Source organism: Elgaria multicarinata, chromosome 3 (genome assembly GCF_023053635.1).
Source record: "Elgaria multicarinata webbii isolate HBS135686 ecotype San Diego chromosome 3, rElgMul1.1.pri, whole genome shotgun sequence".
Lineage (NCBI taxonomy): Eukaryota > Metazoa > Chordata > Lepidosauria > Squamata > Anguidae > Elgaria > Elgaria multicarinata.
Genome location: NC_086173.1, coordinates 77,102,421 through 77,120,268, shown reverse-complemented (window position 1 = coordinate 77,120,268; position 17,848 = coordinate 77,102,421). Strand labels below are relative to the sequence as shown.

General features: G+C 40.0%; 2 protein-coding genes across 16 annotated transcripts in view; one reads left to right on the top strand and one right to left on the bottom strand.

Annotated features, from left to right (window-relative positions):
• Window positions 1–17,848, bottom strand: part of LARS1 (leucyl-tRNA synthetase 1) — a 379,820-nt gene that overhangs the window by 210,924 nt on the left and 151,048 nt on the right. The window lies entirely within an intron of this gene.
• Window positions 1,075–17,848, top strand: part of TCERG1 (transcription elongation regulator 1) — a 47,197-nt gene continuing 30,423 nt past the window's right edge. For 4 of the 15 annotated variants that reach the window (XM_063120634.1, XM_063120633.1, XM_063120632.1 and 1 more), the window contains exons 1-7: window positions 1,076–1,176; window positions 4,499–4,724; window positions 6,877–7,029; window positions 7,250–7,511; window positions 10,694–10,936; window positions 15,303–15,365; window positions 16,750–16,950. In XM_063120634.1, the coding sequence (XP_062976704.1) occupies window positions 4,500–4,724; window positions 6,877–7,029; window positions 7,250–7,511; window positions 10,694–10,936; window positions 15,303–15,365; window positions 16,750–16,950 (1,147 nt within the window). In that variant the 5' untranslated portion in view covers window positions 1,076–1,176; window position 4,499. Of the gene's footprint in view, window positions 1,177–1,394; window positions 1,419–3,909; window positions 4,002–4,498; window positions 4,725–6,876; window positions 7,030–7,249; window positions 7,512–10,693; window positions 10,937–15,302; window positions 15,366–16,749; window positions 16,951–17,848 lie in introns of those variants that run through there. The other 11 variants (XM_063120643.1, XM_063120641.1, XM_063120636.1 and 8 more) reach the window with 6 other exon arrangements.

The window sequence follows — 17,848 nt, the reverse complement described above, 5'->3', positions numbered from 1 at the left end:
AACCTGGGGCCCTCCACACAGGTTGGCATCATAACTTCCATCCATTAACGATGCTTGTAGTATTGGCAAGATTATAAAAAGAACCATAGAGACTGAATTAGAAGGAACAATTAGAAGCATGCTGCTAGCCACCTATATACAAAACTGAAAGTAGTCAGGTACTCCTTAGCTTCCGTTCTGACAGTCATACCTAGAACATCCATTTCTAAATCAACTTACTTTCTATTTGCATTACAATGCTGCTGTGGTTGAGAGGAATCGTCCAGAACTTCTGGAGGACACCTCACTGCCTACCCCTGCTAGAGAAAATTGTGGTCATAGATGAAACCATGCTTGCTGGGGATGCTGGGAGTTGTAGGACTTTTTTTCCTGACTAGACATTGAGAATTAAATTAATCTGATTTTAACTACGTAAAACCATTTCAGAAAACTCAGCCCAAGGTTTCGGCCTCCTAACGCAAATAGCGCAAAAGGAGTTCAAGTTACACAGCGGACTCCGCCTCCGACCCTCTTAGTACTGCGCGCCTGGCTAATATAGGAAAAGCGCAGATGCACAGGCTGAAGTTCCAGGTTAACTAGCCTCTCTCCTGCTCCCCCGTGGCGTTAAGTAACGGCCGCCCATAGAAATCAGCAGCTGTGATTGGTCAACTTGTGTGCCCTTTTCAGAACCGAAAAAGTAGTACCGCTCGACTAAAAATGGCTTCTCCAACATGAACCCGGATATTTTACATCCAAATAAAGTGACCTTCTTCATGTTTTTATCTCTGTGGTCAAAGCTACTTTTTCTGTTAATAAATGGGTCAGTTCCGGGTTATAGGTCGCGTGACGTGAAACAAACTGGGACAGAAGAGGGCGCGCTCGGCGGCGCTCCTCGATGGCCTTTCAACAAACACAGCCAGTCATCGCTCGCCCTCCGCCCCTCATTCAAAATCGGCGGCGACACCGACCAATGCAGGCTAGGCTGAGCCGCTTTCGTTCTATGATTGACGTGCCGAGCAGCCACTGGCGAGGAGCTTGGCCTGGCGAGGGTGGGCGTGTGCGGCGGCAGAGTCGGCTGGTGATGGCGGAAAGAGGAGGCGGTGGCGGCGCTGGAAGTGGTGGTGCTAGTGGCGGCAGCGGAGCCGGCGGCGGCGACGGGGACGCTGGGGCGGCGGAGCGGTACAATAATGAGATCAGGTAAGGCGAGCTCCTCCTCTCAAACGGCCGCCCGACGCGCGGGGAGGGACTGGCGTGAGCCGGGAGCACGAGGCCTTTGTGAGCGCGCGCGCGCCTTCTCCCGCTCGGCGTCTACCTCGGTGGTTCCTCTCTCCGCCCCTCCCCCCTCCTCCTCTCGCTCGAGGCGGAAGCGGCCGTTCAGCCTTCGCCCCTCCTCCTCTTCCTCCACCTCCTCCCTGCCTCCAGCTTCACTTCTGCCCATGGTGAGGTTCCCCGTTAGCTGCTCAGACCTTTTCACCCTCCACATCTCTCAGGACGAAGCCGTTGGGCGTAGCTCACATTTTATTTTTTTAGTCTCCCTCCTCACCCCACCCCCCCTTTCAAATGGCTCTTCGCCTGTGATTTCGGAAGTGGGGGGATGCTGGGGAGAGACTGAAGCGTTTTCTTCCTCCGAGAGCGGGATTCCCATTTTGTCTGTGGAGGATTTTTCACGCACTCGGCTTTTGCCAATGAGATCGTGGCTGCCGTACGCGCTGACGTACTAGGAAGGCTGCCCCGGGGCCGGTGGGAGGCGGGGGGGGGGGGCTTGATACGCGAGTTAGCCTCGCAGTTCTGGTGTTGAATTGCCTCACCTGGAGCAGTGGCTTATGGGGACGAACCATAGTTCGGTTGTGGTAAGGCCACACGCTCTGTATGCGGGAGGGTTCAGTCGTTCAGGTAAAAGAGGTGGCGGGAGAGAACCTCCCTGAGGCTTTAGAGCAGGTGCCTGTCACAGGAGAGCCGCTGTGTTTCACTCCAATTCCCATTATCCCTAGCCAGCATGCTTTCTGGGAATGGTGGGGGGGTGTAGTCCAACACAGTTGGCTGCAATACTGGACAAGGTGACCCAAGATGACACTGATGGTGCTATAATAATAATAATGTCTTGATAAGCAGCAGTATTGTGCATTTGTATTAATATAAGCAGAGTGACTTTTTTAAATGCAGGTTTGTGCATAAAACACAGCCTCTTGAACCTCCCAAGTGTAAAAGGTTGACCTAACTTGCCACCATTATTTCTGTTTCCCTCCAATATAAACGAAGCACATCTAAAATTTTATCCACGCAGCACTCCTTGTTCTGTATAAGGAGGCAGTTCCGTGTAGGAAACACTGGAGCTGGCATATGTCGTATTTGCATATGCTTGCGTTTTGCTTGGGATAAAGTTCATACGCTAGAAAGCTGTGTCAAATTGCAGTTTTTCAGCTTGTGGATGTAGAGCAAAATACATGTGTGTGATTGTAATATATTGTAGTTTACATGCCAGCTCCATGCTTTTCTATACATGGAAATAAAATATATAAAGTAGCCCTGAGAGGAGTGAAAGATCTTTATTCAAATAATCTTGTATATATGTTTATTATTTGGAGTAGTGTTTAATGTTGGATCATAATGAAGCCCAACAGAAATCAAGATCTTGTGCTTCTTACTTTGCACTCCAGAAGCCCTCAATTTAAGCAACTGCCAACTTCTCTCTCATGTACCAGGTTTGGGCAGAGGAAGTGCTCAATGACCAATGGGGGTGGGGGAAGAAAGACCCATACCATACCTGAGCTCGGAAGGGAGGCATTTCCATAAGCCTAGTGTGAACTAAAGAACTCATATGCCTAGAAAGTAATAAAAGCTGTATGCTCTCTTGGATCTCTGACCATTTATTTTTCCCAAATGGATTCAAAGAAGCATTTTGTCCCAGAACACATTTGCTTTTCTTGTCAGTATCTCGTGGGATAAAATAGAAGTAGTGATGAAATGAGTATTGAATTTCACACAAACAGCAAAATTCTAATTTATCTTATTAGTGTTGGCTTAGGAGTTAATCACTTGCTGCCAACTTTCAAATAACTATTTCAGTTTAATTTTCTCCAATTAGTAACTAAAAATGTACATGTTGGAAGAGACCATACAAATGGATTTCATGATTTATACTTATTTTAAGGGTAAATGCTCATATGTGAAAATATTTTGAGAATGCTTTCCAGATAAATAAGCAAACGTTGAATCCACAAATAGCACTCAACAGGGATCTGGTTGTGGTTCTGTTTTTGAAAATTTATAGTTCCTGTGTACCATCTGCATATGTAGGTGCTGTTAGAATCACAGAAAGTAAATTTGCAAGTACAAAATGTCACATTAAAATCAGTCCTGAGTCCACTTGTTGGTTCTCATTCTAATATTGTGAGCTACAATACTAATGCTCTTAGTTCTGTAGACAGTATTTTCCAGAACTGGCAGAAGAACTTTCTTAGTGAGTATGTCTAGGGGGCCCTGTTAATAAGATATTTTGTACATTAATGTTGTTGACTTAGTACAGAATGCATGTATATCATTCAGTTATGCACATGTTTGCGTTGTAGCATTTTCTTTTTAAAATACTTGTGAGCGGTTGCTGAAAATGGCCCTGAGTTTGCTGATATTTTGAAGGTGTAACCTGAAATATTTACATGTGTGAGCTACTCATAACTGATGCAATATGCATGTATTATGTCCTGTATTACCTTTATCAAGAATACAGTAATCTGTTGTGGCCCTTGAGCACCTCAGTTAAGCTGGCAGTGTCCACTTAAGTTGTCACATTGCAATTTATATATAGCAGAATTCTTAAACACCTTTGTGCTGTGCTACTCCCTAAATTAGAAGGTGTTTGAATAATGAGTGTTGAATTATATGTCTGTTGTCGTTCACCACCTTATAACCTTTGTTTTTTTCAATTTTGAGTCATCATGCCAACATTGGTATTGCACTGGCACTAAATGGTGGGCAAAATTGTTTTCCTGAGAGCATCAGAAGAGCGTTTGTTGGTTACAAAGGTGAACGTTTTTCCTATATATACATTTACTAAGCTACCTCTATAGAGGGCTGGGTGGCACAGTGGGTTAGCATTCTCAAATTCTGCTTTAGGTTAAAAGTGAAAAGGGTGAAGATGGTCTCATTCAAGTGTACCCTAGGCACCTATTCACATTATGAAACTGTTGGGTGCCTTAGTATTAATTTTCAGAAAAGTGATTGAGAAGCCTTGGGTGTATAGTGGAGAGGTATGGGAATTGCACCTTGTTCCTGAGGTGCTTTATAGTTAGGCCTGTGGGAGGGAATCTTGCAGAGTGCCTTTCCATTCTAGGTAGCCCTTGTCTAGAAGTATTTCTAATACTTTTAAATTGTGAGGCCAACGCCTCTCAAAAAGTTTGGAGCCCCAATATTGTTCATTAGAACTTACGTCACAAAGTTTTGACTCGTTTTTAACACCAGTACCCTTTTGTTGATCAGCAAGTTTGAAGACAAAACTGTTTGTCTTTGGTTTTGCTCACAGAATGGCTCAACAGCAAGCACTGAGATTTCGTGGTCCAGCTCCTCCACCAAACACTGTCATGAGAGGCCCACCACCTCTTATGCGTCCCCCTCCACCTTTCGGTATGATGCGAGGACCACCTCCACCACCCCGGCCTCCTTTTGGACGTCCTCCATTTGATCCAAATATGCCTCCGATGCCACCTCCGGGAGGAATTCCTCCTCCTATGGGACCTCCGCATCTGCAGGTAAAAATGTGCATGGACTGTACTTTTGCAAGTTATTTTTAAAGGATGATGGATTCCTTTTCCCAGGGTGAAGTATGTTGTCATCCATTTGTCTGTAGTGATGAGGATCTCATCTGTCCAAAGGATTGCTGTAAAATCAGTTAATATTAGGTGTTTGCTTTTTTCTTACTGACTACTCTTAATAATTTTCCTCAAGCTATCCTAATTTTTGCTCTTTTTTCACTCAACCTCCCACCTTTCAGCCTTCCTGCCTGCATAGAACTTCTGTCTCTTCCCTTTGTTTCTGGCAACAGCACATAGCCTTTTGTCCCTAGGCCTTTGTGAGTATTTTCCTCAGCCTTTCTTCCTATTTCACTACTCATTTACTCAACTTTTGTTTCCTCCTTTCTTTCAGATCTGTAGTTCCTCTGCCATTGTTTCTAAAAGCTTCCTACTTTTCAGCTCACTGTCATTTCTGTTTTGCTCTCAACCTCCCTGCAAGCCCAGCACCTCTGTTCTCTTTGTAACCCCTTTCCTAACAATAGTCTCTCTTGTCTGAAGTGAGCTCTACGTGAAGTTTTCCCCAGGCCTCATTTTATTGTTACCCAGGCCTCATTTTATTTTCACCCATTTCCCTGCGCTTTCTGCCCCCTTTGGGCTTCTTTTCCTTCAATCTCTTTACTCTTTCCTTTTCATCTGTGCTTCCCTTAGGCTTCTGTTTTACTGCCAATTGCATTCTTCTCCCTCTTCTGCCACTTTGAGGTTAGGCTTCTTACTTTCTAATTTGATTTAATGATTTAATTGGGTACATTTCTTCACAGCTTCTAGCTGTCCCTAGGCCAGAGATGGGCAGTTGGCATCACTTCTATAAATTGCCAGCCCAGCCATGTTGTGTTTCCCAACAAGCAACTCCACTGCTATTGATTTCCCAAGTTTTTGTGTGATAACGGAATTTTCTTTTCCATCGCTGATGTAGGGCCTGTGAGAGATAGTTTTCTAGACAACTAATCTTTCACTTCCCTCACAAAAGTGTCATTGTTTGTAACATCGTATTGTTAGCTGTTTCTTGGACATTTAGAAAGTTTATGAACATTCTGTGATATCAGTGAGCTCTGCCATTGTCAAGAGAATGACTTACAGACTATTGTTTTTTCTTGTGTAAGTTAGTATAATACCTGCAATAATTATACTAAGTTGAAATAATTATTTGCTGGCAAATTTAAAGTTCTACCGAAAATATTACATGGTTATAGATTACTCTCCCCGAAGAGGCTTGCCTGACACCTAATTTATGTTCTTTGGGGCATCAGGTGAAGACCTTTTTTTAGTTCCCCTGGCCTTTTAGGTGATGATCTAATGCACTTTAGGTTTTTGCCGCTTGCCATTTTTCCCCCTTGCTGTTTTTTTAGGCTGGTATTATATTGATTCACTTCTTCTTGTTCTGATTTTGATGCTGGGTTTTGTAGACTTTGTAAATTGTATTAATGTTTTAAATCTCTTTTGATATTTGGGGTTTTTATTTATGTATATGTTTTGTAAACATTCAGATGATTTGGTTGATGTGAAATATAAACATGTCATAAATAAATAAATAAAAGTCAATGGTGTAGAATTTGCAGCTCTTTTTAACTTCAGAACAGTGATTTTAAAACATTAGCAGGCAATTTATTGATCGGTATATGGAATTTTCTGCAGTGGTCATTAATGGAATACTCACTTCCAGTTTTATATATGACAAGCCTGTAAATGTGAGAAGATGAATGTGAGGAATTACATCAAATTCTGTGAGCACTCTGGTTTTAGTACGATTAGGAAGCTGAACCATGCTATTCTTAAACTGTTCTTAAGTAGCTTGGAATTCATGTGGGATTAACTACGAGTAAAAAGTTTACCTTTATAAATTGTTCTGGCTTTGTTGCTGACCCAGTCTGAGTTTTATTTGTAGGTTTACTTGTAGTGCTTTGCTCACAACTTACACTACACAAGTTTTGCTACATCTTTTTTCTTACAATGGGGAAAGGTGCGTGCTCTCTGCATTGAGGACCCGGTCATTTCTACATTAAATACAACTTTTAAAGGTTCAGTAGAGTTTACGCTGTAGCTCCTTAGTTATGAAGGCACTGTGGATTGGAGCGTACCTTATAATATCTATTTGTATTGTGTATATTTATAGAGACCACCTTTCATGCCTCCTCCCATGGGTAACATGCCACCACCTCCGGGTATGATGTTTCCTCCAGGAATGCCACCTGTCTCTGCCCCTGGAACACCAACAATGCCACCTACTGAAGAAATATGGGTAGAAAATAAAACTCCAGATGGAAAGGTCAGCTATATCTCTAGTAACAATAGCTGTAATTGTTGTCATGCCCGCCTAAGCTACATACTGCATTATAAAACGTAGTAACCTAATTGACTGAGGTGACTGAGTAATATAATGTTTTCTTCAGAATGCTAAAAACTCCAATAAATATGTAGATTTGGAGAGTTTTTAGCTGTAAATTAGGTTACAGACAATAACTTAAAATTGTCTCATTTTTCTCTAGGTTTATTACTATAATGCACGAACACGTGAGTCAGCTTGGACCAAGCCTGATGGAGTAAAAGTTATTCAGCAGTCTGAACTGACACCAATTCTGGCTGCCCAGGCCCAGGCTCAAGCCCAGGCCCAGGCCCAGGCTGTAGGTGCCTCCACACCTACTACTAGCAGTCCTGCGTCAGCAGTATCTCCGTCTACATCGTCAAGTGCTCAGTCCTCTACAACTTCTACTACTACTACATCAACTTCTGTTTCACAAACCGTTTCCAGTGAGTAAATTATGCAGGATGTGGGCAGGGAGAGGGTTAGGTTTTGAGTGGATGAGAAATAAATGGTATTTTGGGGGGTGGGAATGGTACCCTCCATCTGAAGGCCAAATGACTTGTACATTGATGCTCCTCCTTTATTCCTCTTCACATGGCCCCTTCCATGTACAGGATCATGTGGGAACAGGGATTGGTTCACACATGTAAACTGGCTCTCTCTTGCGCAGTACTTGTTTTTACATTACTCTTAATTCTTAGGCTACTTCAGATATGTAGTGATCCTCACAGGAGTGCCTCACCATGCTTGCTGTTAATTTGTGTTCACATGGAGGCACCATTGGTGGGAACAATTGCCTCCATGTAGATGAGAAAAAGCACTTCTTCTTTTTTTACAAGGCAGGGGATCTTCCTTTGGGATTTTTCTCACTCGTTTATCTTCTGACACAGGTGCTAATTCTGACAGGCCATGGGCATCAGGATCCCTATATGTCTGGTGAATGCTTCACTTAGAACATTTGAGGAAATTTCCCCTTAATATCCAGATGCTAGGGTAAATTCTCTTCTTGGTTATGACACTTAATGTTATCAACAGGAAGATGAACGATTCCCTATTTGTTTGCAATTCGTTCAATAATCCTGTCTTGTAGACTTCAAATTTTTAATCTGAATTGCTGGCGGCATGTACGCATTGCCTCAACAGAGGTGAATGAAATAATAGTTTGTCAGTATGAAACTTCTTCAAAAGCTGTAAGGATGGCCTTCCCTTCCCTATGCATTTGTTATTAAGGAAACACTTACTGACAGCCTTGACAATTGTATAAAATTATGTCCACATCTACATGAGCTCATATAGGAGAAAACTAAAAGGATTAATAACAAAACGCCGTTGATAATGTTAGATTGTTACCAGGCCCCATACATTCAGAGTTGATAAACTACTACATTGAAAGCTTTTTGTGCTGGCTTCATAAAATAAACTCTGGAAAATAAAAACTCTGAAATCCATTTCTTCTCCCTACTTTTAGCCCTTACTGCTCTTGAAATGCATTTCTTTCTTCTTTCTCTTCCCTGTACTCTTCCTCCTGAGTTTGATGACTCTGCAGTACTCCAAACTCATGACAATTCAAGGGAAGCAGAGTTTGAGCTTGCAGAATAGAAGTATAGCAGCCAAAGCGCCTATATCTACAGTATGGTCACCATGTTTAGCTTATATCATGGCAGTTTGAGTACTCACAGTAGCATAAAGATGGATAGATGGCATTAGTTCATAAGTTACTTAATACATTAAAGTTTCCAGGCCTGTTGCTGGTTGCTCCTAGTATACAGTAAAAAGACTGAATTGTGTTGTACATTCCTTAAATGAAAAATAGATTGTCTAAGCACATCCATAGTGTAGTTGTCTTTTTCTGGCCCATGCAATGTTTTTAAATCAAAGGAAAGTATCTGAAAAATTCAGGATTCAGTTTGTATATGAGCTAATGGGTTCATAACTATCTTCCTGTACTTTCCATTCCTTGTTGAAGTGTTTATACTAGAAGAGAGATCCTAGAACCATATCCAAAACTGGCAATCAGACAGCACTCATTAGGTTGCGCTAGCACAGGGATGGGCAACTTCCAGTCCTCCAGATGTTTTGGCCTACAACCCCAGTCTCATCCCTCATCATTGGCTGTACTGGCTAGGGCTGACGGGAGGTGTAGGCCAAAACATCTGGAGGGCCATAAGTTGCCCACCTCTGCACTAGCAGAAATGATGGCTAGTGCAATGAGAAACTAGTGCTTCCTAGAGCAACCTCAGAAGCTAGCCAAAACTAGCATTTCTGGAATGGGAAAGGTCAGCAGGGCTCCCTTCTGCGAGCTCTACTACCCTATTTCTTCGATTCTAAGATGCACTTTTTTTCCATATAAACATCTCTAAAAATGGGGTGCGTCTTAGAATCGCAGGTGTGTCTTAGGGTTTGTTTTCTGTTGGTGGTACTGAAATTAGTGTGCGTCTTACGATCGATGGCATCTTACAATCAAAGAAATACGGTAACTTGTCCTGTTCTGGAAATACTAGTTTCAGCTTGATTCCAGCTGTTCTTAGAAGTGCTAGGTTTCCATTGCACTAGCGGGGTCGCGGTGGTTCTCATTAGCGCAAGGGCAGCTTTAAATAGTGCCCATAGAAAATAGCAGGATCTTGTGCAACAATGTGAAAAACTTACCTTAACATTCTGTTGTAAAGACATTATTTTTCTTTTTTAAATGGCAAAAGTTTTCATGACCTATTATGGATTTGTTTTTAATGGTTTCTTTGAGTAAGTGACTCCAGATCACAACCAAGATCAAATAGCTTGTTGTCCTAATATCACACGGTGTAATAAGCAATGTTAGCTTATTAAATGCAGTTTCCAGTCGTGCTGCAGAATTTAATATTAAATTCTGGTGCCACTTGGAGGTGCTATAGGATTCTAGAATACTTACAATGGCTAAATTCAAGAGGGAAAAGTTGAATATATTTACATTATGCTATGGCCATGCATATGCTCTATTGCTCTAATGATGTTTTAAAGTTATGTTTCATATTACACATGATATGTACATTTGTAAGTCTAGGGACAGGGTAGTTTTCTTGTTCTTTATTTTGGCTTGGCATAATGTAAGTTCTTAATACATCCATTCTTGAACTGACTATATTTGCTGTTTGGTGAATCAACAGAAAACTCCTGCCACTACTCTGGAGGTTTGTTAGGTGCATTGTATGGAAAATGTGGAGGTGAAATAAAATGCTATAACTGTCCTTTGAAGAAAGCTGAAAAAATCTCAGTATCAGCTCTTTTCAGAAATTTACTTTACATGTGCTCTTGAGGTGAGTGTGTGCGTGTGTGTATGGGGTAAATGTTCAGAGATGCAGATATTATTTCATTATTTGTTGCTCACAGCAGAAAGTCTTTTGAAGTGGGCTCCACTGGCAAAGCACCTTGAGGACCCTAGCTCTAATTTTGTAAAACACTTTTTATGGCAGCCGTTTTTACGTAAATGAAATAATATGCAAACTCTTAAGTGGCTTCTCTGAAAACTGTATATATGTTCATAAATCACTAATGGGAGTATAACCAACTTTTCGTTGATATGTTGGTGAGTTCTTTTAAATATACAACTCATACTGTATGATGCAGGGTTTCAGATGTTTGTTTTCTTTATCAGCACCTACAACACAAGACCAGACCCCCAGCTCAGCCGTTTCAGTTGCCACACCTTCAGTCAGTGTTTCAACCTCTGCTCCTTCTGCTACGCCTGTGCAGACTGTACCCCAGCCAGTCCCACAGACATTGCCTCCTGCAGTTCCTCACGCAGTACCTCAGCCAACTGCAGCAATTCCTGCTTTTCCACCAGTAATGGTACCTCCATTTCGTGTTCCCCTTCCTGGCATGCCTATTCCACTACCAGGTAAATTGGGAAACTATAACTGTCTTGTCAGCCACATGTCCATGTTGTCAATTTGTTTGCACTCATGTGTCCACTGTGTATGGAATTTGCCTGAACCCTCTTCATTCAAAATATATTTGTCAACAAATTTGGAGTTATTAGACAGGCTTTTTAAAGTAAACAAAAAAACCAACCAATATATTTTTTTATTGAAAAGAAGCCACCTTCAGTCATGAAAAACACTATTTTTGGCATGAACAGAATACATCTTGTGCTTCTAAAAACGCAATATATTAATCCTACAATTAATGGTTGGAAGAAATTCACCTAATGTCTGGTACTTACAATCCCATAGACACTTCTCTGAGAGTAAGTTCCATTAAACTCGGTGGTACTAAGTTCTGAGAGACATGCATAGGATTGCACCATAAAAATCTGGTTAGATATTACATATTTTAAAAATAGGTGTTGTCTTGGGTAGAGGTAGGCTACCTTGAAGATGAGAACAGCTTCTATGATGAACTATCAAGCTGGCTTATTACCTTTTTTTAAGCTCTTCAAAGCATTAGCTGTAAAGTTGTAGCTTAAAATGCAATCAGTAACAACATCAAGTTTAGGCCATAGATGTATATATGTACTTGATAGAGATTAAATTAATGAATTGCAGAAGACTTTAAATTTCAATAGTTCTGTTGCAAGTGATAATTGCCAGGTAAAATGAGGACATTTGCTAAAGGGTGGTATAACAAAATTTATTAAATAAGTTCAAGGTTAGGCCTTGGATTTAAGTATTTGCCTCTGCAAGAACATTTTCCAGGGTTCCATCTGCAGGGTTCTTCTCTCTCGCCGCAGTACCTTGAACCAATTGAAAACTGAGAGACAGAATGTGGTTTGGTCAGGGAGAGGATTCCAGGTTTCACAGAGAGAGAATACTGGTCATGCACAGGGCTCTTTGGATCTCAACCATATAGTTTCAATTTAAAGACTGTTGTAAAGAGATTTGAGTACACAGGATAGATATATTATTATTTTTAAAGTCCTTATTAGACTTCAAATTTCAAGTAGCATTGGCAAAGTATGTGGAATAGTGTAATCTTTAAATCAAACTTGAGTGGTCCACACACCAGTTTAAATTCCTGAGATACCCTGCTTTTATTCTTTAAGTGGAGTAAAGTTTCAGACTTTTATGGTTGAAGAGAGAATCTTGATGCTACGTTTGGGTGATCAAACCTTAAATCACATTCAGTCATGAAAATCACTATTTTTAGCACAAGCAGAATATAATTTCTGCTTTTAAAAAGCACAGTTCATTGGTCCTGCAGGATGTGCATGAACATTATTGCATCCACATGCAGCACCTTTGCTATTACTTCGCTCTTCACCTTGCACAAGCACAGAAACAAGCCATGAAGCTGCAGTTAATCAATTATGTGCCAACTGAGTACTTTGGTTATGTGCTTCCTAACAAGCCAGGATTCAAAAGTAACATTTTAACCATGGCTTCAGAGACTGGCTTGTTCAGAAGCTATTATCTGTAGTTTCCTGGTTCAGATGTAACAAGAAGTTATGGCAAACTGGTTTGTTCTCTCATTTGTGCGAAGGAAGAGTCGAGCTGCAATCCAGTGCATGAAGCTCATGCATATCCTGATGTATTAAGCCAGGATTTAATCATCCAAATTTGGCCTGTGTGGGAAGCATATTTGAACATTTTATTAGAAAGTGAATAATCTTGTAGTCTTTTGCCAAATGTCATTACGTAGGCCCTGTCCCTTATTTCAAGGATATTAATCACAAATTTGATCATTTGGGGCTAGTGTTATCACCTCAGCTGGCTGGAGAAAGTTGACTTCTTAAGAGAAGATGTAGCCAATGCCGATGTCGTGCTTGTGCATTTATCTTGAGAGTTGTTTTTCCATTTCACAAAAGCACTTCTGATTTGGCTAACAGTGATACTTGCCAAGCTGCTTGCCTTTGTAGTGAAACCTCAGGGATCTTAAAATAGGCTAGATGAAGTTCCATTAGTTATTCTGTAAAATATCAATGTGAGTGATTGCTAAAACATACAAGCTATCTTGTACTGGAACAAAAGGAGGTTTTTATTAAGCCTTCCATCGAAGTGTAAATGATGGGCCAAAGCCTTAAAATATGCATCTTGTCCTTCTGATCCACTGAGTAATGCAATCACATTTGGGCAACATAGGCTAGATTTGCTGTGCCATCATAGTGTAGTTTTTTTCCTTTTGCCACCATGGTGTTTTCCTATCTGTGTGCTGCCTTTGAACCTTGTTTTCCTAACAGGGGAAAAAAACGATATAGTTAAGTTAATACAAATCTGTAGAGAAAAAAATAAGCAGCTGGAACATCCAATAAAGCATTCTAAGTACTGAAAATATGTTCCGTCTTGCCACTACGATGGTAAGTGAAGAAATGCTAGTTCAGATTATCCACCCACCCCCACGCCCTTTGAAGCTTTTGTTATTTGAAAGCACACTATTTTTTTGTAGCTAGAAACTTTACTATTCTTATAAAATAATTAAAGCTTAGAGTATGCATGATTAAGCTTTATCTTCACTCCCCTGCATAGCTGCTGGCATGTAGATTTCTAATTCCCCTATGGCTAAAAAAAGATCAGTCTAGCTCAGTACATATTGTGTAGGCAAACAACTTTATATAATAATACTTGTAGATGTTGAACAGTAGGTCTGTTTCTCTTAGTATATATGTGAAAAGCTAGTTGTGTATTTAACTCAATAAGTTTGGCAGTGGGAATTTATCGGCTAAAATCTTAACCAAGTCCAGTGATCTTCAACACATCTGTGTTCATAATAACTTCCAGTTCAATCTTATGCATGTTTACACAGAAGTAAGTTCCACTATATGCAATGGGACTTACTCCCTAGTAAGTGTGTTTAGGATTGCAGCCCTAGCCTTAATTTTCAGGCATGTTCAAAACATGGTTAGCAAGATTAACCTTTGCATTCATTACAAGCTTGTAGCATAAATCTCTGTAGCAAATACTCTGCTTGACTCAGCAGTTTGCATTTTGTTCCATGCATGAATAAAGCTTGGGAATCTTAATAGAAAAGACATTTCCAGGAGGACTGATACGATACAAAAACTTTTGAATGATATTTTAATGTTTTTGTATTGGACGCTCTTGGAGAATCATTTCGTTCTTGGTTTTTTTGTGTGTGTTTTGAACTTGAATTAGTTTCATTTTGTATATCCCAAATTATGAGAGTGAAAATATTCCAAAAGGGATCTAGGAAGTGTTTATTTATTATTTTTGCTTTTCAAGTGTTAGAAGGTACTGTAAAAGCTTGGTACCTCTCATGCAATTGCCTCCTTTAAATGATCTCTTGTCTTGGATCTCACTCTACTTCCTGTTCTTCCTCCCCCCCCCCCCCCCCCGCCCCAACTTGCCCCATTTGCTGGATCCCTCATCCTCTGTGACCCTGTCAATATCATTTTAAGTTAGAAAGCAATTCTTGACTCTTGTTTTTCTCAGCGAATAAACTTAATGGGAACCCTGTAAAGGTCATCCTAGCCACAAGGGAAATGCATGCAGAAAAGCAGCTCTTGTGTGGCTTGGGTAATGGTTAACTTGCAATTCATGTTGGCGCTGGAATGGAGATAGGAGTGGGAGAGATGAGGGGAGATATAAGGGAGAGCAAATATAAGCTGCTAATGAGCCATCAACTCAGCTTCTTCCTTTTCTTTTTTGTCCCCCTTACCTTATCCCCCTTTACTTCAGTTCACTTCCTTACCTTCAACCTTGTCTCTCCCCCTCACCACTTCTAAACTGATAATCCTGTGCCTCTTACATGATTTTGTATTTTCAACACCACCATTCTTTTCTTTTCCCAAATCAATACGTTCTTAAAGCTGCAATCCTCTGAATATTTGGAACTCAGCCCTGTTGAACATAATGGGGCTTCCTTCCAAGTAAACATGCATAGGATTCATCTGCATGAGCAGTTTTGCCTAAATGCTAAAGTTCTGTAAATAGAGAGAGAGCAAAACAAGAATAAGCTTTTTTCTCAGTGTTATCTTATAAGAGGGTGGAGAAAGCTGCCCACGCTGCATTTACATCCTTGGGTCATCTCCCTACCCCACCTTTTTTCCCTTAAAAGGACTGATGCATTGTCCTTTGGATAATTTTGTTCTGGATAAACAGAAATTATTGCAGGAATGTGTAATTGATCTGACATCACTTTGATAAAATGTTAAGCGCAAAACTGAGTTAAGACCTTCCTGCTTGCTTCTTATTGCCATTGAAAAAAATGGCGTGCTAAATTTGTAGCAGGAAACTGATACAGCTCAGATTCCCAGTGGTAGCTGACATACAGTGGCAGCTTTCCAACATGCTTGCTTATCCATTTTACAGGTGTAGCAATGATGCAAATAGTCAGCTGCCCGTATGTAAAGACAGTCGCTACCACCAAGACCGGTAATTTTTTAAAACAATCTTAGTCTGTTTTGTCTGTAAGTTGGCATGGTAGTGAATGTGGTTGTTTTTACCTTTTATTTGCTTTTCCCAAATAACTGGATCTCTATCTTTATTTTCAAAGTACACTTATAAATACAGATTTCACATATAGCTAGCAAGACACTTTCCCAATTGACTGACATTATTAGCTTAATTAGTACAAAACCTCTGCAAGTTTAAATTACTCTATTCATGTGAATCTCTACCATGTCCATATTTTGTTTTTGTTTTTCTGTGTGGGATACAGTATTTGGTTTTTCTCTCCTGCCATCTGTACAGTGATCAGACTTTGTTTGCATGTTTGTGTGCTTGTGTATGTGTATACATGTGTATGTCTGATTTTTAAACCGACATTTTAAAGGTCATACTAGATAAATATTATTTTCAAAGAAAAAGCAGTTTGTAGACTGGACGTTCACTCAGTTGAAAAACTAAGTGGCACTAAGCCTGTTCTGTTACCTTCAAAAATCAAACTTTATATAAAGTTTTAAAGCCCTTAAAAACAAAACAAAAAATCCACAATCCAATGACGGAGAAAACTTAAATCAGTACATACCTTGCACTTTATTGTAGCTAAGCAGAGTGAACATTTTGTCCTTAATTTAACTTGACATCTTTTTGTCCTTGTAAAGTTCAGGTCAAGAAATAAAATGTATTTTATCTTTTAGAAGAAACAAATTTCTCTAGAAGTCACTATAAAGCTTTCAAATACATTAAACAAAGGCTGGAAACCCAACCAGCTACTAGGCTGCATGGCACATAAACATTTGATCCTAACTCCAAAAAACGGCTTGTGCCGCCAGTGGTAGATGGAGTTCAGTAAGTGCCCAAGGCTCTGTCCCATTCCTTGGCACTGGGGAAATCTTGCATGTATGGGTCTGACTTGCTAGAGAAAAAAGACAAGTGATTTGCTGACAAATATTAGCTTTGTAGCTACACTGGAGAAGCTGGCTTTTTGCTTTACTACTCCTTGCCAGTGTTTTCACTTTGAAGAGAAGTAAATCACTTCTCATCTTCATTTAATCCTGATCCTTATATACAGTGTATGGAATTGGAAATAACCTATTTCTCAACTCTGATAAAATGGTGTAACTTCACACAATATGTGGAATACTGAGTACATTTAGTGCTGCAAACAGCTGACCAAGGGGCACTAGTCGTTAGGTAATGTTCAAGCAGTATAGTTCGCTTACATGGGGATACAGTTTAGATGGTATATACGTTCCACATTAATAGCTTCATTTTCTTTTATAAGCTCTTCTATTCACTAATTTCAATTTGGGCTTCCAATTCACAAAATGATACTTTATCAGTACTTGCTTTTTTATTGCTCCTTCTTATGTAGGTGTCTTGCCAGGAATGGCTCCTCCTATTGTACCTATGATCCATCCTCAGGTTGCTATTGCCGCTTCACCTGCTACATTGGCTGGAGCAACAGCAGTCTCTGAATGGACAGAGTACAAAACAGCTGATGGGAAGACTTACTACTATAACAATAGAACACTGGAATCAACATGGGAGAAGCCTCAAGAACTGAAGGAGAAAGGTATAGTGTTCAGTTTTGGAGTAGTACTATCCACTGTAATTACACTGTTGACATCCTGTTCTTACTGAAGATGTAAAATTTCCAGAAAGGTTGAAACCATGGGAAAACATTTTTCCTGTTTGTTTGTTTGTTCATTTTTTAAAAATGGAAATTGAAAAATTATACTTTTAAAGCACTTTTTACAGGTCTAAATCATGTTGTTGCTTTAGGATAGCCTTCCCCAACCTTGGGGCCCACCAGATATTTTGGACTTCAGCTCCCATTTAGCCTCAGGCAGAATGATGGGCATTGTAGGGCTCCAGATTGGGTAGAGTTGCTTTAGGAACATAAAGCAGCCTTTATGTTCCTTAAGTTATATTATGTATAACTTGGCTTGATCATAAAATTATCATTATACTTAAAAACTTTTTAAAGTCAACTTAATTAGTAAATTTGTAATTATTGTCTCGATAAACTATACTTTTAAATTTAATATAGCACACAAGGTAATTTTATGAGCAAAGTAAGATATATATTACATATTTTACATTCCTATTTAATGTCTGACCAGAGAGAACATCAACAAGTAGTCCCCGAAACATCTTAATCATTAGAAGGCATAAGAAGCAGGATGAACTGGAGGCAGAGGAAGACTGGTGTATAGCATTTGTTCCTATTTGTAAGAAACTTTAGGGAAATTCCTAAACCTGTTCCTGTTAGTTGGGTGAAGCTTAGGGAAATCTGATCTGAAGGAAAAGCTATCGAGATTTTATTTAGCTTGGAAAGATTTAGCTTAGAAATGGTAAGCAACAATATTCAGTTAAAGAACCTTTAAGCAATCTCGACTTATTATTTGAAGAGTGGTATTTTATTCATTTTTTAAAATAATTTCTGCTAATGAACATCTTATTTTGTTCAT